This window comes from Capsicum annuum, chromosome 10 (genome assembly GCF_002878395.1).
Source record: "Capsicum annuum cultivar UCD-10X-F1 chromosome 10, UCD10Xv1.1, whole genome shotgun sequence".
Classification (NCBI taxonomy): domain Eukaryota; kingdom Viridiplantae; phylum Streptophyta; class Magnoliopsida; order Solanales; family Solanaceae; genus Capsicum; species Capsicum annuum.
In genome coordinates this window covers 150,444,823-150,465,986 of record NC_061120.1, presented here as the reverse complement: position 1 = coordinate 150,465,986, position 21,164 = coordinate 150,444,823, and the positions used below count along the sequence as shown (strand labels likewise).

At 37.8% G+C, this 21,164-nt stretch overlaps 1 protein-coding gene across 1 annotated transcript; it reads left to right on the top strand.

Moving 5' to 3' along the window:
* The first annotated feature begins 2,360 nt into the window (after nucleotides 1-2,360).
* Nucleotides 2,361-18,073, top strand: LOC107844387 (vegetative cell wall protein gp1-like). The gene is made up of 3 exons (XM_047397723.1): nucleotides 2,361-2,366; nucleotides 2,477-2,998; nucleotides 17,846-18,073. The coding sequence occupies exons 1-3, from the start codon at nucleotides 2,361-2,363 to the stop codon at nucleotides 18,071-18,073; spliced, it is 756 nt and encodes a 251-aa protein (XP_047253679.1).
* Nucleotides 18,074-21,164: the final 3,091 nt, after the last annotated feature.

Below are 21,164 nucleotides of genomic sequence, written 5' to 3'. Positions count from 1 at the left end.
TTTGTTTTGTTAGACTCATAACTAGTCTTGTACTTCTCTCCATATTTTGTGATGGTGTTAGTATTATTAACTTGTATATGATTATTTGATGAACATTATATTTGTTTTGATAATATCAATTGGTTAGTTGTTTATTTAAAGTAGGAAAATTTTTGGATATGTCCAAAAATAGAAGAAACTCTATCCAATTTTCTGTAGAATACTGATGAGGCTTGCTTGAAAATTCTAACCCTTTTAGCGTCAGTCATGACCCTATTTTAGGTCATGTCAAAGTTGGTATCAAAAACAAGATTATTTCCATGACTATTGGAGCACATGTTAGTACTAGAATCTCAATTATGGTTATGTTGCTAGCTATTCCTATAATCGTGATTCTACGAGGGTGCAACAGGATGTGACTATCTTTCATTCTTATTCCTCCTTATGTGTGCGATAAAATGGTCAACTAAATGAATCTATCATTGTTTATCTTCTTATCAAATTTCTTGAACTTATTCATTCAATAACAAGACTAGTCCAAAGGTTTGGGAGGCATCAGGGGATACCTTTGTAAGCACCCATCGCCCTCAACTAAGAGGTACAAAAAGAGTAGTAGGAAATACCAAGAAAGAGGTCGCTATGCTATGGAGGGATTCCATGATTATGTGACATGTAATATATCTCTTTTTGGAGAGAATACTACCCTGTCCCTTTTAGTAACATGAGAATTTTACTATTTAGACATTTGTTTTCCAGATATGAACTAAGGAGATTAATGGACATAATAAATAAAGCCAAGCAAAAAATAGGGCCCAAGACCGATTTCATGCACCTAAATATCTTAAGATTTTTCTAGAAAAAATATATACTTGAGAGTTTCTAAAGGTGGAATCTCCAAGGTTCAAGGGCTCTAACAACTCAAAGATCCTCAAAGGTTTAGCGTAAAGATTCTTAGGTCATATATTTAAAGATTTATGAGCTCTAGCATGTTCCAACAAGAGAATTGTAAATTTTTTAGCATACAGACCAGTGAACACGGAAAATACATGGTATTGTATTGTATTGAATTGGTAGGAATATCTATAGGATAACATTGTTGACTTGAGGTAATTCACTAAGTTATTTATGGATTGGTTTTTCTTGGTAGTTGAAATATGCAACTTGATAATGAATTCAGGAGATTGGATGCACTGACATATGATATCATGTTTTCTCAAGAGGCTAGATATGATCACAACAACATTTTTGGTTAAGGTCACACTAAATTTGGACCACTTGTAAAGTGTTGCCTAAAATACTTTTGGGCACGCTTTTAAAATGTAGCCTTAATTTTTGACAATGTTTTTAAATCATGCTCTTTAATCTTATTTTCTACGCTTTATAAGAGTTTTCATATCATTATATAATTGGCAACTCATTTTACATATATGGTTACACTTTTAAAATATGTTATTTTTATTATTTTGAAACAACAATTTATAAGTGTTGCCTTATAAATTTTTAAAAAGTTATACCAAAATATTATATTTCCTCCAATATTAAAACTAAAATATTATATTTACCTCTAATTTTTAATTACCCAAATAAATCTACAACCCTATGCTTTTCTAATTACCCCGAATATAATTTCACAAACAGTAAGGTTCCAAAATTAATTAACCTATGGTCAAATAGTGAACCAAATTCTCTCCAACATCGAATAGTACTGATACACTATCGAAGTAAACTGTCAGGTAAAGAAGGCAAAGATGTTGTCGGTAAGGAAGGGAAACCACCAGCGAAGGGCGAGTAAGGGCAACCACCGGCAAAGGGAGAGGAAGGGCAACCACCAGTGAGGAATTTTCAGCCAAAAGGTGATATTCAATCTCCATTTTTTGACCAAAAAGATTGTGGATACAAGAAGTCTAGTAGTGAGTCTATCTTGTACATTTTCTTTTAAATTTCACTAGTAAATTTTGGTTAGTTGAAATTATCAATTTTGGTCTTTGTTTCTCAATTAGTGTCCTATATCATATTAAGGATAATTAGTTAAAATTTATATCGAGAAGTTTCACATTAAGGTAAATCATTAGTCTCGTGAGGAGATATACAAACTTTCTATAGACTCACATAAGCTGTATCATCTTCTTGCAAAGGAGATGTAAGGTTTTATGTTATACGAGCAAACTCTAAAATTTAGTATTTTGTGTTTACAGATATTTTTTTTTTGTGTATATATATGTGACTATTTTTGTTTCTGTGTGAGACTACGATTTTGTGTTTATAGATTTTGTGTTTACACAATGTCCACCAAATGTGTTTACAGATTTTGTGTTTACTGTTTCTGGTAGAAATTGACAAAAACCTGATGTATTTATATTGTGTTGTGGATGCTTTATAGTATGGAAGTAATTATGTTGTTGCGTTAGGCCACACAGAAATATCTAGTGTCCAGTTAGTCCCTATCCTATCGTCGATATTTATCTTTTTTTTTTGTCTCGATTACTTGCCTCTCTAGCCTCTAACGGCTCTCTCTCTCCCTAGCCCCTCTCTCTCTCTCACGCCTCACCCCGGTCCACGGCCTTCGGCGCCGTCACCGACCATCGGCGCCGACCCGACCCGACCACCGGTCCCCGGCGTCGAACCGTCGTCGCCGGCCGAACGACTTTCTCTCTCTCCCTACCCTCTCTCTCTCCCGCGCCCCGGTCTCCGGCCCCATCGCCGTCGCCGACCTACGGCGCTGACCCGACCCGACCCCCGATCCCGACCGCCGGTCACCGACGCCGACCCCCATTGCCGAACGCCGGTTCCTCGCCCCCCCACTGTACCCCCACCCCCACCCTTCTCTGTCCAGACCCCCACCCCCACCCCCATCCCCCCTTCTCCGACGCCGGTACAACAGTCCAACAGCCGAAGCTCGGTCTTTTACCACAACCGCCGCTCGATCGACAGCAGCCGCAGATCCATCTCAGCAGCGAAATCCCCCGGCAGCAAGTCAACGCAGGGCTTGGTTGCCGGCTTGGTCTACAAGCGAAATCTGGTGACTTCTAACCTTTGCTTATTTCATTCTTCATTCTGCATTCTTTCATTCTTCGTATTATACTAGTAATTGAGTATAGTTTGGTTGCTGGAGTATTTCTTTGAATTTGTGTGAGCCTTGTATTACTTGCTGCTGCTTTGCTATTACCATCGTTTATGTCTTTATACCTTTATATTATCTTTATATTCTCTTATACTTTCGTCTAGTTGTGGCTGTGGGCAGTAATGGGAGGATAGGGTCATGTCCGAGGGGGTTGGGGCAGGGGGCCGTGGTGGGGGGCGGGGGATGAGGAAAGGGCGGGAGTGGGAGGGAGGCCAAGGTTTGGCCGCGGGGGGAGTAGTGGAGGGCGTGCGGGTAGTGACGGTAGGCTGAGGGTTGGGTCTTGGAATATAGGGACCCTGCAGGGCAAGTCCATAGAGCTTGTGAAGACCCTTAGGAAGAGGAGGATCAACATTGCGTGTGTTCAGGAGACCAAGTGGGTAGGGTCTAAGGCTAGGGATGTGGATGGTTACAAGCTGTGGTACTCTGAGAGCGAGAGGTGTAGGAATGGAGTTGGCATCTTAGTGGATGAAGAGCTTAGAGGTCAGGTAGTAGAGGTGAAGAGGGTCAACGATAGGTTGATGACTATTAAGTTGGTCATTCGGGGGTTTACCCTAAACGTGTGTAGTGCCTATGCGCCGCAAGTGGGATCGGAGGGGGAGGAGAAGATGCGGTTTGGGAGGCCTTGGAGGAGGTGGTGAGAGGCGTGCCCAGCTCGGAGAAGATTGTTGTAGCAGGAGATTTCAACGGGCACATCGGGGCGCTATCGGGAGGCTTTGGTGATGTGCATGGTGGTTTTGGTTTTGGGGAGAGAAATGAAGAGGGGGCTACCCTATTGGAGTTTGCGAGGTCCTTTGGGCTGGTAGTGGTGAACTCGGGCTTCCCGAAGAAGGACGAGCACCTGATCACCTTTCGAAGCGCGGTAGCCAGGACCCAGATTGACTTTTTGTTGCTTAGGAAAGGGGATAGGGCGTGGTGTAAGGATTGTAAGGTCATCCCAAGTGAGAATCTTTCGACCCAGCATAGGCTCTTGGTTATGGATTTGGGTATAAAGAAGAATAGAAAGAGAAGGAGCAGGGAGTGTAGACCTAGAATTAAGTGGGGCGGCTTGACGCCAGTGAATGCATGGGAGATAGGGGAGAAGTTGGAGGGAATGGGGGTGTGGGAGTGTAGGGGAGACGTGGATAGTATGTGGGATAGGGCGGCTAGGTGCATTAGGGAGAATGCAAGTGAGGTGTTGGGGGTTTCTAGGGGCCGGGCTGGGCACCATCAGGGGGATTGGTGGTGGAATGAAGAGGTGGAGAAGAAAGTGGGGACCAAGAAAGCGGCGTATGCCAAGTTGGTGGAGAGTAAGGACGAAGAGGAGAAGCGGGTAAACAGGAAAGAGTACAAGCTAGCGAGGAAGGAGGCTAAGTCAGCAGTCACGGCAGCTAAGACGGCCGCCTTTGAGAGCCTGTATGCAGGGTTACAGGGGAAGGGAGGGGAGAAAAAGTTGTTTAGACTCGCTAAGGCTAGGGAGAGAAAGGGTCGTGACCTCGATCAGGTGAGGTGCATTAAGGGGGAGGACGGTAGAGTGTTGGTGGAGGACGGCCACATTAAGAATAGATGGCAGTCGTACTTTCATAGGCTCTTGAATGACGAAGGGGATAGAGCTATTGTGTTAGGGGAACTGGAGCACTCAGAGGAGTGTCGGGATTTTAGCTATTGTAGATGTTTTAAGGTAGAAGAGGTTAGACAGGCTGTTCGCAGAATGCGTAGGGGTAGGGCGACGGGACCGGATGAGATACCAGTCGAGTTTTGGAAGTTTGTTGGAGAGGCTGGTCTTAGGTGGTTGACGGGATTGTTTAATGAAATCTTCAAGACGGCAAAGATGCCCGAGGCTTGGAGGTGGAGCACCATGATACCTCTCTATAAGAATAAGGGGGACATCCAGAGTTGCAACAACTATAGGGGGATTAAGTTATTGAGTCACTCTATGAAGATCTGGGAGAGAGTGGTCGAGGTGAGGCTAAGATGGATAGTGTCTATTTCAGAAAACCAGTTTGGATTTATGCCTGTCCGCTCGACGACGGAGGCAATTCACCTGGTACTGAGGCTGGTGGAACAGTATAGGGAAAGGAAGAAGGACCTGCACATGGTGTTTATCGACCTGGAGAAGGCTTATGACAAAGTCCCCAGGGAGGTGCTTTGGAGATGCTTGGAGGTGAGTGGAGTACCGCTGGCATATATCAGAGCAATCAAGGATATGTATAATGGAGAGAAAACTAAGGTAAGGACGGCGGGAGGAGACTCAGAGCATTTCACGGTCCGGACAGGGTTGCATCAGGGATCTACTCTTAGTCCCTTTTTGTTTGCAGTGGTGATGGATGTGTTGACGGGCGTATTCAAGGGGAGGTGCCGTGGTGTATGCTTTTTGCAGATGATGTAGTTCTGATAGATGAGACTCGAGGGGGTGTGAGTGACAAATTAGAGGTGTGGAGGCAAACCCTTGAGTCTAAAGGGTTCAGGGTGAGCAGAAGCAAGACAGAGTATGTGGAATGCAAGTTTAATGACGGGAGGCGGGAGAATGAGGTAGTAGTGAAGCTGGAATCACAGGAGGTAGGTAAGAGGGAGAGTTTCAAGTATCTCGGGTCCGTGATCCAGAGTAACGGTGAGATTGACGAGGATGTCTCGCACCGTATTGGGGCGGGGTGGATGAAGTGGAGGCTCGCATCGGGGGTGCTGTGTGATAAGAAGGTGCCGCCTAAGCTTAAAGGCAAATTCTACAGGGCGGTAGTCTGTCCGGCCATGTTGTATGGAGCGGAGTGTTGGCCAGTTAAGAACTCCCACACCCAAAAGATGAGGGTGGCAGAAATGCGGATGTTGTGCTGGATGTGTGGGCTGACTAGAGGGGATAGAGTTCGGAATGAGAACATCCGGGAGAAGGTTGGTGTGACACCAGTGGAGTGCAAGATGCGGGAAGCCCAATTGAGATGGTTCGGACACGTGAAGAGGAGGGGCATGGATGCCCCGGTCCGTAGGTGTGAGAGGCTAGCGTTGGATGGGTTTAAGCGGGGTAGGGGTAGGCCGAAGAAGTACTGGGGTGAGGTGATTAGGCGAGACATGGAGCAGTTACAGCTCACCGAGGACATGACCCTAGATAGGAAGGTCTGGAGGACGCGAATCAGAGCAGTGGACTAGGGCCAGTCTGAGTCGCTAGTATAGGGAACTACTTGGTGGGGGTTTATTCCTGTTAGGAGTCCGTGTCCCATGTTTTATTATGAATCTGTGTGCTTTCCTCTGTTTTATATTACTTATGAGTGCCGTATTTATGTTATGTAATCTTGTAACCTTGTGCTGTGCTTTACTATGTTTGTGTGGTACCGCGTGTCTTGAGCCGGGGGTCTATCGGAAACAGCCTTTCTACTTCTTCAGAGCTAGAGGTATGGACTGCGTATATCCTACCCGCCACAGACCCCACCAAGTGGGAATACACTGGGTTTGTTGTTATTGTTGTTATTATATACTTTGGATGGGTTGCCTACATTACTTATATAAGCGATAATTATAGAACATATGTCTACCTGTTTCTGCTCTAAGTTGTTTTTTGAGAACAGGAAAATTGGATTTAAGGATACAGGTGAGTAGAGTTTGAGTGCAGAGTCCGAGAAAAATAGATATCCTCACTAATATATCATTGTTGCATATAAATTTGTGCAGAAATCGAGTTCCCACATTCTGTTTTAGCTTTAGCAGCACCATTTTTCACACAGTTCACACAGTCTCCATTACTCCAATCACCTTCACACTGACCCAAATAACAACCAGTAAGCTGAATCATACCTGCAATCAATTCCCCGCCCATTTTTTTAGACATTTCAGGAAATTTAATATGGTACTTCTTCAGTTTGATGTTTGAAATAAGTGAGACACCATATTTGCTATGCCTTTTCTTCTTTAAGGTGATGATTTAGTGCATTTTTAGGATATCCTTGTCAGCTGGGGAAACTTTGTGCAGATTAACATAAAAATTTGTGTTTGAAAATTTGATGGCATCTAAACTAGAAAAAGCTAATCTACATGCACCTCTGAAATTGAACTACCAAATGTAGGCATATTTTCTGTGCACTGTATATCACAAGTTCAACCTCAATCTCTAATTATTGTTATTATAGACACACTATTTTGTCACCTCGCACAGAGTATACCTAGTTCTTCTTTGTCAGTTTATTGATGGTACCAAATAAAATCACTACTCCTTGTACATAGCATGTGAATTTGCATTGGCTTGTTTGATGGTATTACTTGTCTATCCTCGAAAGTTTGTAGTTGTAATCTGTCTTTGACTTTTATCATATTTGAAGTGTTTTATGTATCTTTTTGTTTTGCTTTATATTGTCTATCCTTTATAATAAAGGGATAGATAATTTGATCTTAAGTGCACACAATAAAGTGAGGAAAAAGATATGGCTCCATTTTCCAAATGTTCATGTCCTTGGCATAATAAGTGGTTGAAAGGTAAAGAGATTGGATCAGGATCATTTAGGAGTATTAATTAAGCCATGGACAAGGCAAACGGAGGACTATTCATGTTAAAATCTGCAAAATCAGAAGGACTTAAGTGTCTAAAATTAAGTTGAAATTCTTGAGAATTTGGATTCACCCCATATTGTCAAATTCATTGGTAAAATTTCGTTTTTTGAAGCAAATGGTAAAAGAAAGTTGATTCTTTTTCTAAAGTATATAATAGGTGGTAGTTTAGCTGATGTAGCGGAGAAATTTGGAGGGTCATTAGATGAAGAAGTAATTTAGAGGGTCATTAGCTAACCATTGGTTTTTCCTTTATTTTTCTTTTAGATAAATACTAATAACACTATCTTTGGTCTGTACTACATATCTCTTAACTTAAAAGATTTTTGCACAGCCCTGAAGAAAGACATTTAGTAACATTATTACATATCTCTCATGTTCCAGAACAAATATTCTAGATCTAATTCCTTATGCATAGTATTGTTATTCTTCTGAATAAGGGGTAGAAAAAGTCAAGCTAGAAATGATGCATCTATTTGTGCTAAGACAAGATTCACGTGGATAGACAATTGACAACTTTTGTTACACAAAGTGATTTATATATGTCTACACACATAATATTTTTCTCAGTTTTGTCTCTATATAGATAGTAATTTCAAAAATATGTACATAAAATAAACTAACACTACTCAAAAACTACTGCAAACATTAGTTTTTGATGGCGTAAAGCCTCAGTAAAATCCTCAAAACCAAACTCATGTACTATCAAAATAACACCATTTGAACAAATTTTGCATACGCCACTAGACCCGAATGAAGAGTAGATCCACAACATATATCTCCCTTTGAGGTAAAGTGTTGATTCTTACACGATTAGGAGGGAACTAGTACCCTACTTGAACCTACTATGTTAGATTTTTACAATACTTTATATGCAGTCCAAAGCAGTAGACTCTTTATTGAACCAACTATGCTGCCATACTTCAATAGGGTAGATTTTTAATGGGTTTGGGGCATTCTTAAAGTGTTCAAGTGAAAATAATAAATGTTATTGATTGCTTAAATGGACTGAATACTGGTTACTAAATTTATAATTGTGGGAGTGTTCATCTAACTGACATACCCCGATTACAAACTGACTTGGGGTCTAATCTCTGACCTCAGTTGGAAGGGTGTTAGCACCTTTCCAAGAAATACTAACAATGTTGTGTCAACCCTAATCTGGTAGGAAAATTCATTCAACAACTCTAACCACCTTCTCTGACATAAGTTCAAGTCTTTCTAAGAAAATACATACTGCAAACTTTTATAGTCTGTGACCATATCAACATGTACCCCATACAAATATCGCCTCTAAATCTCAAAGAAAAATACTACAGCTGCTAACTCAAGATCATGGGTGGGATAATTCTTTTGATAGGGCTTAAGCTGTCTATAGGAATAGGCTATGACCTTACCTCTCTGCATCAAAACACACCCCAAACCAACTCTGAAAGTATCACAATACACAACAAACCCGTGGGGTTGTAGTGAGTCGAGTCTTCAACTACTAAAAACTCTTCTCACAAGAATTTGACCACCGGAATTTGACTTTCTTCTGAGTCAATATGTACATGGGGGATGCAATAGATGAAAATCCTTCAACAAACCATCAGTAATAGCCAACCAAATCTAAGAAACTCCTGATATCTGATGGAGAGATAGACATGGGCCAGTTTCTCACTGTTCTGGTCTTTTAAAGATCAACTCTAATGCCATCATCAGATACTATATGACCAAGTAAAGCTACTGACCTTACCCAAAATTTGTACTTACTGAATTTAGTGAACAATGATGGGCTCTAAGCATATGTAATACTATTCTGAAATAGTTTTCATGATCATTTTTACTGCTGGAATAGACAAGAATATCATCAATGAAGACTATGATGAACATGTTCAAGTACTTCTTAAACACGCGATTTATCAAGTCCATGAAAGTTTCTGGGGCATTAGTAAGACCAAATGACATGACTAAAAATTTGAAATGACCATACCAAGTTTTGAAAGTCATTTTCAAAATGTCACATTTTCTGACTCTGAGCTAATGATAGACTGATATGAAGTCTATCTTAGAAAAGTAACTGACACCCTAAAGTTGGTCAAACAAGTCATCGTTCTAGGAAGTGGATACTTGTTCTTGACTGTAACTTTGTTCAAACGACGGTAGTCAATACACATTATGAGAAAACCATCTTTCTTATGCACGAATAAAACTGGTGATCCCCACGGGGAAATACTAGGCTTGATGAACCCCTTATCTAGGAGATCCTTCTACTATTCTTTTAATTCTTTAAGTTTAGCTAGAGCCATTTTGTATGGCGGAATAGATATTAGCTAAGTATCTAAAAGAAGGTCAATTCCAAAGTCAATTTCTCTTTTGGGAGTAACTCTAGAAAGATCTTCAGGAAACACATCTGAAAATTCACATGCTACTGAAACTGACTCAAGATTAGGGGTCTCAGAACTAGAGTCTTTAACCCGAACAACATGATAGATGCGCCCCTTAGATATCATTTTTCTCATCCTAAGGTAGGAAATAAGCTGACCCCTAAGTGCTGAAGTGCTAGCCCTCCATTCTAGGACAGTTTCATTCGGCAACTAAAAATAGACAACTCTTTTTCTATAGTCAACTAAATCATAGAATTAATGAAGCCAATCCATACCAAGAATGATGTCAAAATCTGTCATCTCTCACCCTACTAAGTCTGCAGAAGTAATTTTTTAAGATTCCATAACCAAATAGTTCTTGTATACCCTTTGGGTAATGATAGATTTACCCACTAGGGTAAAGACTGAGAAAGGCTCTGTTACAATTTCAAGACTGACTCCAAAGTCAACAGCTATATAAGGAGTTACAAAGGACAAAGAAGCTCCTGGATCTAGAAAAGCATAAACATACAAATGGTAAACCTATAACGTACTAGTGACCACATCAGGAGACCTTTCCTAATCCTGTCGAGACTGAAGTGCATAGATCCTATTTGGGCATTGCCCACTGGTGGCACTAGAAGCAGCATCCTGTTGAGATGGGTGATCGGACTGACCTGGGGGATGATTATGCTGACTCTATGAACCCACCTGAGGACACTCTCTAATCCTATAGCCTGGCTTGCCACATATGAAACATACATCACTGCCAGCTCTACAAACACCCTGATAATTTTTGCCACACTTTTAAAAAAGAGGACATGTTCGGGCACTACTAACATTAGCCTCAGATTTAGAGCCTGGCGCCCTATCCATATTATAATTTTTGAACTTAGGCACTGGAGCAATGGCTAAGGACGGAGCCAGAACTAAAGATTTAGGGCATAACTGAGAATGATTACCACCCTATGACTTAGGCTAAGTGAAGTTAAAGCTACTTATTCTAGACCTCTTGCTCTCCCTCTCTTTCTCCTTAGTCTTCTGCTTTTCTTTCTGTTGAGCATGGACCATCAACCTAGACAAGTCTATCTCCTTATCAGCATTGCGGTCCTACACTTCTTGACCATACTATCAGACACACCAAACACAAACTTACTCATCTTAGACCTGCTATCAGCTACCACATGAGAACCATATTTGGCTACCTAAGAATACTTGAGAGAATACTTCTTCACTTTTGTGTTACCCTGTTCAGGTTAATAAACTTTAAAACCTTAGCTTCCCTCAACTCCAACAGGAAAAAATTATCTAGAAAGGTAGTAGCAAACTCCTCTCATTCTATAGGCCCTGCATCTGTGGCCCTATCTGCCTTTCACTACTTAAACCATGTATGTGCTACATCCTGTAACTGAAATGCAGCTAACTCAGCACTCTCACTAGTGGTTACCCCATAATATTTGTTACTTTCTGTACCATGTCAAAGAATTCCTGTGGGTTCTCTTCAGACTTGGACCCCAAAAATGATGGAGGATTCATTTGAATGAAGTCCTAAATTCTAGCTACAGTAGTATTGGCCACTGGGTTGGCCTGAATAGTAGCTGGGTGTTTATTCTGGGATGCTACAGAATGAGCTAGAGTGGTGAAAACTGCTCTGAATTGTGCATGAAAAATATGCTCATCCAGGGGATCTACCCGAATGAGCGGAGGTACTAGCTGGTTTCTAGTTCTTCTTCTATTAGTCTTTTTGGGAGGCATATTTTGCAAACAGAAGGGAAGCTTGGATTAGATAGAGAGTTTAACTTGAGCTTATTCTCACTCACATAACATGAATACTAAAAGAAGAGAAGTTTTCCTAAAAATGCCTCATAGCCTTTTATCCATAAGTGTGGCATGCTACACACCCATGCACAAAGCTCTACTTGATGCGAATTTTAGACTCCCTAGGAATCTATTGAACTATAAGCTCTAATATAAAGTTTGTAACACCCCGAGACTACACCCTAGGCATCACATGTGCTTACAATCCTGAAGGGCCACAAGTTAACCCATGATTGGTACCTGCTGTGAGCACTGAATAATAATAATAGTTAAAATATATGCAGAAGTTAGGCTAAAATTACCACAAGGTTCATAAACTGAAAACAAATACAGCATACTAATAATAATACTAAAAACACTAAACATCTTTCTGATATAGTCTAGTCCAAAAGCCTCTAACTATCTGAATATGAATTTGATGGGATAAGTCCCCAACTAACTCTGACTACAGAACATACAAAACTACTGGAATTCTAAAATGAATAACTCTATCCTCGAAATATGAGGACTCACTACTATAACTGCAGCTGCTAACCTGAGCTGCTAGGAACATTCAGGGGCTCGTTCATTTAAACCTATGATATAAGACATCATAGCACAAAAAATAGTATGCGTTAGTACTTTGAATATACTTATATACTAAGTGAGGTAGGCTGATATACATGGTTTCATATTAATGAGATGATAACTAACTGAATGAACATCATGAAATAACTGAATAAGAGTGCATGCAAAACTATAACGACTGATCAAGATAACTATGTAATATTGTACATATAACCTTTTGTCTGAATTAGACTGAAACTGAAGTACTGAGTTCTGGTAACTAAATACTGATGACTGAGGTTTAGACTGATACTGAAGTACTAAATTTTGATGGCTAAGTAACTGATAACTGATAGCCATAGTTCTATAGAAATATCTGAGTTCTTCACTAAATTTTGAGACTGAATGCTAATTACTATGTACTGAATACTAAAACTGTAACTGTAGGGGTGTTTATCTAACCGACATACCCCAATTATAAATTGAGTTGGGGTCTAATATATGACCCCAGTTGGAAGGGTGTTAGCACCTTGCCAAGGGATACTAACAATGTTGTGTCAACCTTAATCTGGCAGGAAGAATCATGAAATATATATATAGTTGTGTCAACCCTAATATGTAGGAAGACAACTTACCCTACGCTAGTTATGTGGTTCTATAATGTAGGGACTGCTACTAAGGGTCAAACCCTCTGCTGGAAGGAGTGCCCCCATCCCTGGGTTCGCTCAGTGCTGAATCCTACTCCCAATTGAGTAGACACTGAACTAATCACTATATTATATAGGCTTGACTAAACTATTACTGATCATTTTGACTAACTGAACTAGACTGAGTTCACTGAGATCTGTAACTAACTGAGTACTACTATTTGTGATGTTGCTAAGAATAATCTATAGCTACTTTATTTCTAGGTAGATAGCTAGATTTTTGGGTATTGAATACCCCCAGGACTTGATAGCATCAATAGTAAAACATGAGAAAATCTTAAAGGCATTAGATTAGTTACTTGTCCACCATGCATTCATTTAGATATTTTTTCAAACATTTGAGAGGTATGAACTTGTACATGAATGGGACCATATGATAACATGTCATGAATTTACTACTCAATTTACATAGGCATTCTATCAAATACTTGGGGAGCATACTTAATGCACATAGAAATCATCAAGATATAAACATCATGGCTATAGCATTCAACTTGCAAATTCAAGGATTTAACATGAGGATCACATGATTCTACTTACTTGCTAATTAATTCACTTGAGAATTTTATGAATCTAGATTTGAAAACCATACAACACTACATACATGAACACAATCCAATTCAAACATGTAATTCATGAAATCAATAAACTTGTACATTTAAAAGGGGTTCTTAAACTCCAAGGATGGAACGAAACCCAAGGATGAATACCTACCATACCTTAATTGATTATTTCTTGAGAATTGTGGTGAATTCTTTGGACTTAAATCTTGAGCTTGATGAACTAGGATTTGTTCTTAAGAGGATTTTGAGCATAAAGAAAAATTTTGCCATTTTGGGGGCTTAATCCCGTGTTTTAGCTGAATTGGTTGAGGGGAAATGGACATAATTGCCCTTGGAAATTTGGATTTTTAATGAGTAAAACTGCCCTGTGATGCGATACCCAACGCGCCCCATTGATGGTATCAATGCAATGGCCAATGCAATACGTCATGATCGCATTGGCTTACTGGAAATTGCATTGAAGACTTTACCCACCGACGCTGTAGCTAACGCATCGCGTCTATGGGGTTGACACAATAGCCAATGCATCGCGCTGAGATTACATCGACTCACTATTTTGGACATCCAATTAAGCACCTAACAACGTTCAAAAAATCCAAAACTTACCTGAGGTGATATATTGGCATCCCTTATCATGAATCGACTTAAAAATTGACATTTTAAGGTTGTAAAGATCAAAAATAAGATCAGCCTATTATAAAGGTTAAAACAATTCTAAGTCTGGGACCTCTTTTGACTGCTATAAAGGACCAAAATGACTAGGATTTGTGGGGTCTTACACTTTGTTACTATCACTTATTAATTTTACTTACTTTTTGTTAGGACATTCAGAAAGATCTAAATAGGCTGATTTAAGCTTGGGTTCAGCTTAGCACAAGTGCCATGACTAGGTAATAAATTCTCATCATCAACCAACACGTAATTATGATAACTTACTCATGGCTTTTAGAATTTACTAGTAAGTAAGTAATGCTTTGGTATGTTATGAGATCAAATTTTAATGTTGAATTTCTTTAGGAATACAAATATTTTGTCCAAGGATTAGATGGATTGACCTAGGTATAGTGATGAGTATGGAAAGGGTGTTAAATCTTTCTTGGATTTTGCTTACACTTATGGAGATCCTCAAGATGAAAAAGCTCAGTACCCATGTGATAAATGTTGTAATGTCCATTGGACTCAACGGGATATAGTGTATAATCATCTAATAGCTCATGGATTTGTTAATGGTTAAAAAAGATGGATCAATCACGGGGAATGGGAAATTGATTTGAATGGTGATGATCATATGGATGTCTCGAATGATGATATTGAGGGGTTGTTGAATGATTAATTTATACATGTTGTACAAGCTAAAGGACTTTATAAAGGTCTAGATGAATATGCCAAGAAGTTAGTGATTAGGCAAGCCAAGAGCTATATCCCGATTGTAAAGGATTTTCTATATTATCATTCACAATCCATTTATATTTATTAAAGTGTATACATGGATGGAACAATAAATCATTTACTTCTCTTTTAGAATTATTAAAAAAGGCAATTCCAGAGTTGAACATTCCTCAATCCTACAATAAAACCAAGTCTATGGTCAAGGATCTCGGTCTTGATTATGAGAAAATTCATGCTTGTCCTAATGATTGTATGTTGTTTAGGAATGACCATAAGGATGATGAATCGTGTCATGTTTTCAGAAGTTTCTTGATTTATTAGATCTCCTGAAGTAGATTATAAGGTTTTTGGGCCTTCTAAAAAACCTCATCGTGTTCTAGCAAAAGTTTTAAGATATTTTTCATTAGTTCCTAAACTCAAAAGGATATTTATGTGCTCAAAGATAGCATATTCATTGAGGTAGCATGACGAGGAGCGTTCTAAAGATGGAAACCTAAGGCACCCCACTGATGGACAAGCATGGAAATATTTTGATAACTTGTGTCTAGATTTTGCACTAGATTCTCGTAATGTGAGACTTGGCTTGTCAACTGATGGATTCAATCCATTTCGGACCATGAGTATATCTTATATCAAATGGCCAGTTATGATGAATGTGTATAATTTTCTACCTTAGGTGTGCATGAAACCAAAGTATTCTATGCTTTCTTTACTTATTCTTGGGCCTCTTTTGCCTGGAAATGACATTGACATTTATTTGCAGCCATTGATTGATGAGTTAATTTATTGTGGTAGACATGTGTTGAAACATATGATACTTCAAGGAAGAAAACCTTCCAAATAAGAGCAATTCTTATATGGACAATCATTTACTTCCCTGCATATTCTATGTTATCTGGTTGGAGTACAAAAGAAAAGCTGGCTTGCCCTTGTTGTAATTATGGCAGTAATTCTTGCTATCTTAAACATAGTATAAAGATGTGTTATATGGATCATTATGTTTTTCTACCCATGGATCATTCGTGGATATCTAATAAAAGATCTTTCAATGGAAAAACTAAATTTAGACCTCCTCCACATTTGTTAAACGGAACTGATGTGCTTAACAACTTACTAAACATAAACAATATGTTTGAGAAGAAGACAAATATAAAAAATGATGGCCCATGGAAAAAAGGTCAATCTTTTTTAATTACCTTGTTGGGAGCACAATCTGCTGCCCAACAAACGTGATGTGATGCATATAGAAAAGAACATAGTTGATGCTATAATTGAAACTCTTTTGGCTATGTTTGGCACAACAAAAGATCATACAAAGGCTCGTTATGATTTGAAAGAGATGGAAATTAGGAAGAGCCTTCATCAAAAAATACCACAGATGGAAAGAGAATCAAGATTGCAAAAGCATGCTTCTCAATAACTAATGGAGAAAAATCAATTTTTGTGGAGTCTTAAAGACAGCAAAGCTACCTGATGGTAGTGCCTCCAACATGTCTAAGTGTGTGCAACTAGATGAAAGAAAAGTATCTGGTTATAAGACTCATGATGCTCATTTCATGTTACAGTACTTGCTGCCAATATTAAAAACATCCTTCCTGATCATGTTGATATTCCTTTGATTTGTTTGAGTTACTTCTTTCGTCATTTAGGTTTAAAAGATAATCACAAAGGAGTAAATAAATTGCTTAAAAGTTGAGATCACAAAAACAATAAATCGGTTGGAGCAAATTTTTCCTCCTACATTTTTAATATAATGATTCATTTGCCTATTCATTTGGATAATGAGGCGAGGTTAGAAGGTCCAGTTTAGAATTGATGGATATATCCCTTAGAAAGAGATATGTGTACATTTAAATCATATGTCTGGAATAGAAATTGTCCAAAAGGATCTGTAGAAGAGGCATATCTAGTTGAAGAGTGTTTAACTTTATGCTCTAGATATTCGCATGGGGCGTACGTACTAGATTTAATAAATGTCCTCGAAATTATGATGAGTATGGCTCAGGTGATGCACATACTTTATCTTTGTTCCCTTGCAAAGGTTGTCCTTTAGAAGTAAACAAAAATACAGCTATTGTTTTAGATAACAAATCACTGAATCAAGCACATGCATACTTATTGGCCAATTGTGATAAAGTTCAAGAGTATATTAGGTACTTTAATCACTTATAGTATTTTCTTTTTACTAATAGTTTTTATCTTTTTTGATTTATTATTCTAATGAATAATAATACTTATGGTGTTGAGAGAATGAACTTGAGCTAAATAGACAGCCATAAAGATCAAAATAGAGCAAGGCTAAGATTCATAGTCAAAACTTCTCTGAATAGTTTGTAACTCATGCTTTGCAAGATGATGTGCCTGATCTGATAAAAGAATTTTCTAGAGGACCAAATGCAGTTACTAAAAGATATTCTAGGTATCTCATTAATGGATATAGATTCAAAATTAGGCAACATAATTCAAGGCGCAAAACATAAAATGGTGGTGTTACGTTAGTTTCCTCAACCACAATATTTGCAAGCTCAAAGGATAAAAATCTAGTTCATAAAGATTTGACTTATTATGGTAAAATAGTTGATATACTAGAGTTAGACTATTATGGACATTTTAAGCTTGTTTTATTCAAGTGTGACTAGTATGATGTTGAAAAATATACTTATGGCCTTACTTACGTCTACTTAAACAAGAAGTTGTCTTTGGAAGAACCTTTTGTGCTAGCTTCTCAAGTACACCAGTGCTTCTATGTGCAAGATCCATATGATCAAAATAGACATTATATTTTGAAAACTATTTCGAGAGACCTGTTTAACATAATTGACCAGGTTGATTCTAACAGAAAGTTATGAAAATGAGCCTTCTGGATAGTTTATGGTCCCATCTATACCAGATGATTATGGTGAAGTTTTCTTAATAAGGTATGATGTTCCAAAAACAATTATTGATGTGGATGTCGAAGGATTTCTTGCTCAACAACTTAAAGTTGAGCATCACAATGAGTCTGAAGACGAGTCTGAAGATGTGTATGAAGAAGAGTATGAAGAGGAGTTTGAAGATGAGCCTAAAGACGATGTTGATTTTGAGGATGAACCATGACTTTGTTATTTTTTTGATGTCCGTTAATGTTAGCTTATTCTTTCTGTTGTTTGACTATTTGCCGGTAAAAACACTTTTAGACATCTAATGTGTAGAAACATTGAGATGATTTACAATCTTTATGTATTTTTTGGCTTTTTTGGATATTTAATGTACAGTCACATTATATTATGACAATCTTTAAGTATCCTATTGGCTTCTTTCATGAGCCTGGTTATTATTGAATTAATAATCCCATAGTGTTTGCTTACTCTTAGTATGATGTAGTTATATATTTTAGTTAATGACCTTTTCTAGTTGTACCCTACACTGATGTTTCCTAAATACCTATTTTATTCTATTATTATCAGGTACTGGTCATTTGAAAAATAGCAGACCAACGAATTTTGAGGCAGCTCTGTGATACTAAACAGGTATACCTTCATTTATCCCTTCACTTATTCTTTTCTCTGGAGATTTCTTAGAAATAATAGTTGTGTTAACTGTTGATCGGATGTGAAATGTGAAATACCAATTTACCGTTTACCTATGTGTTGATTTGCCAATTTACATCTACTGTGAGCATGTGACTCAGTGTAAATGTTTCTGTTTACTATTATGACTATATGTGTATTTAGATTTTGGGCAGTTGGAATTGGGACTGTTATGTTTATGGATTTTTGTTTTTGTGTATATATGTGTTTACTGTTTATGTTTCCTCCTACATCTGCTCTTTCTAGCTTCCAAAATAACACAAAAAGGTTATTAAAACACATTCATAAGCACACCATTAAACATCAAGAAACTCAAATCATCAATAACAAAAAACAACAACCTCTCTCAATTCACTTTCTTGAAATACCCTTTGATAGTACTTAACATTGCCTTCCACGAACTACCGAGACCAATGATTCTTTACCATACAATCTTGAACTCTAACTTCTTGAAGTTTCCCCTTCACTTGATCCCAGCTTCAAGAAAATACTGAGTCAACTTGTTGAGTTAAAGATTAGATTTTTCAGTTAAGCACTACCTATTTGTGTTATATAAGATTTCTTTTTTGGATGGTCAGCTAAGGTACCTCACGAATTTAGTATATTACATACTATTTATTTTGGTGTTGTTGGTAGTTTTGTATTAGCTTGTTATTACTCTATGTGGCTTAATTTACCTCATAGACATACTAATAAACTTGAGTTTATATTGCCTGATTCTCAAGAAGCTGGAAAATTTCATGTCATACAATTGTCACCTAGTCTTGCTATAGCTAATGGCAATGATCCTTATTCAGTTTTCCAGCTGAAAAACCTTTCACTTTGGAAGAACTCATATGGGGTTTTGTTTAATACAAATGAGCAGTTTGAAAAGAATAGGTTGATGTATTTTAGAAGGAAGTTATATATACCAATATGAGCAATAGGACAAATACTATTTATGGAAAATAATAATGTAACAAGTAGTACTAGTAGTCCTAAGAAAGAACCAGGTATTCAGTTGGATAAATGCAAAGAATGGTTAGATAGTAAGGAGAAAGATTCAGTTCTTAATATATGTTTTGGCAAAACACAATATCAACATCTCAAATGACATTCTATTAAGGACTTTGTTTACTATAATTACAATTGTTATTAAAAATTGAGCCAAAGATTATGTTCCATGGTATTATATCTAATCATTGGATCCTCAAAGTTAGACTTTTTGTTGATTTGTGCATTACTAGGACTAAAAATAAGGGGGGGGGTGAGTATTCACTATGTATATAGTATTCATGTAGATTTTTGAAAATATCTTAAATAAGGATCAACCACAAGTAGATAAGTTTAGGGTGTAAATAGGGTAGTCTAGTAGACAAAACAAAGCATTCTTTTTGGATGCTGCACCTTTTCATCGAGTTAAGCCTATCCTTGAGAAATGTCGATGGCCATGCACTTCTCTTTTGTTCACCAGATATTTGTCCATTCATCATAGATTAATAAACAAAGAGATATATAATGTTGTGCCATTGAGACATATATATTTGCATTTTCTTCCTTAACCTCCTTGAGACTATTCAGTGCGCCTCCTTCGAGCTTAGATAAACAATCTTTTAATTAGTTTTGATCATCATATTTAGCTTAGACATGTCATTTAGCTAATAACTGGTGATACTGTCATATTATATTTTCTGTCTATATTGCTTGGACACTTTCCTGTATCTCTTTATCTACTTTTGTTAAACTGGCCATATCCTCAAAACTGGTAGTGGGCCTCTACTCTTTATTCTATGTACTTATGTTGGTAAGGCTAAGTTTATGCTATTTGTGTAAAACTAATACTCTCTGCCTCTATTTGCAGCTAGTAAGAATGAAACAGACAACAACTCTAAAGAAAAAAGTTTCAAATCCAAACAAAGCTAAAAGTCCTCTGAAGAATATGAATTTTGATACTCAATACCATTCAAGTGTTGAACTAGTCAAGGAATATAAGATTAGGAGAGGACAACTTACAAAAGAACACAATGATAAAATTAGGAAAGCTTGGGCGCCAATGACACATAAAAAAATCTTGAGGAGTCCATTGCACAGCAATGAAAGAGTATATTTCTTGTTCACACGTCGATGATCCAATCATCCTCAAGGAAAGAGATTAATGCTTCAAATATGATCATTGGAAAAGAACAAAACAAACAATGATTATTTCAACCTCAATATGGAGAGCCCATTAAAAAGAGATAAGTTAAATTACTTATGCACAACTTTATGTTCAAAGGATTTTCAAAGGTTGATGTTAATACTTTAGATATCATTGGAAGATCACAAGTTGAATAGGAGAAACAAAATGCCATTAAAGAGCTAGAAAATTGTAAATAGGTGAAGAGGAAGTCAGTCCTACCATCAAGTAGTCTTGATCAGTTTCTATAAAAAAGGGATACACATAAGTGGTGAAAAAGAACATGATATTGACACAACAGATGGTGTTAGATTTCTTCCCACTAAAGATCTAGATGAACATAATAAGCGATTGGATAATCCTGTGGAACAAAAAGAAATTGTTGAGGATGGGTGGTTAAATAGTGATGAGGATATGAATGTTGATTGTGGTACAAATGGTATGTCTTGAATCCTATAATTTT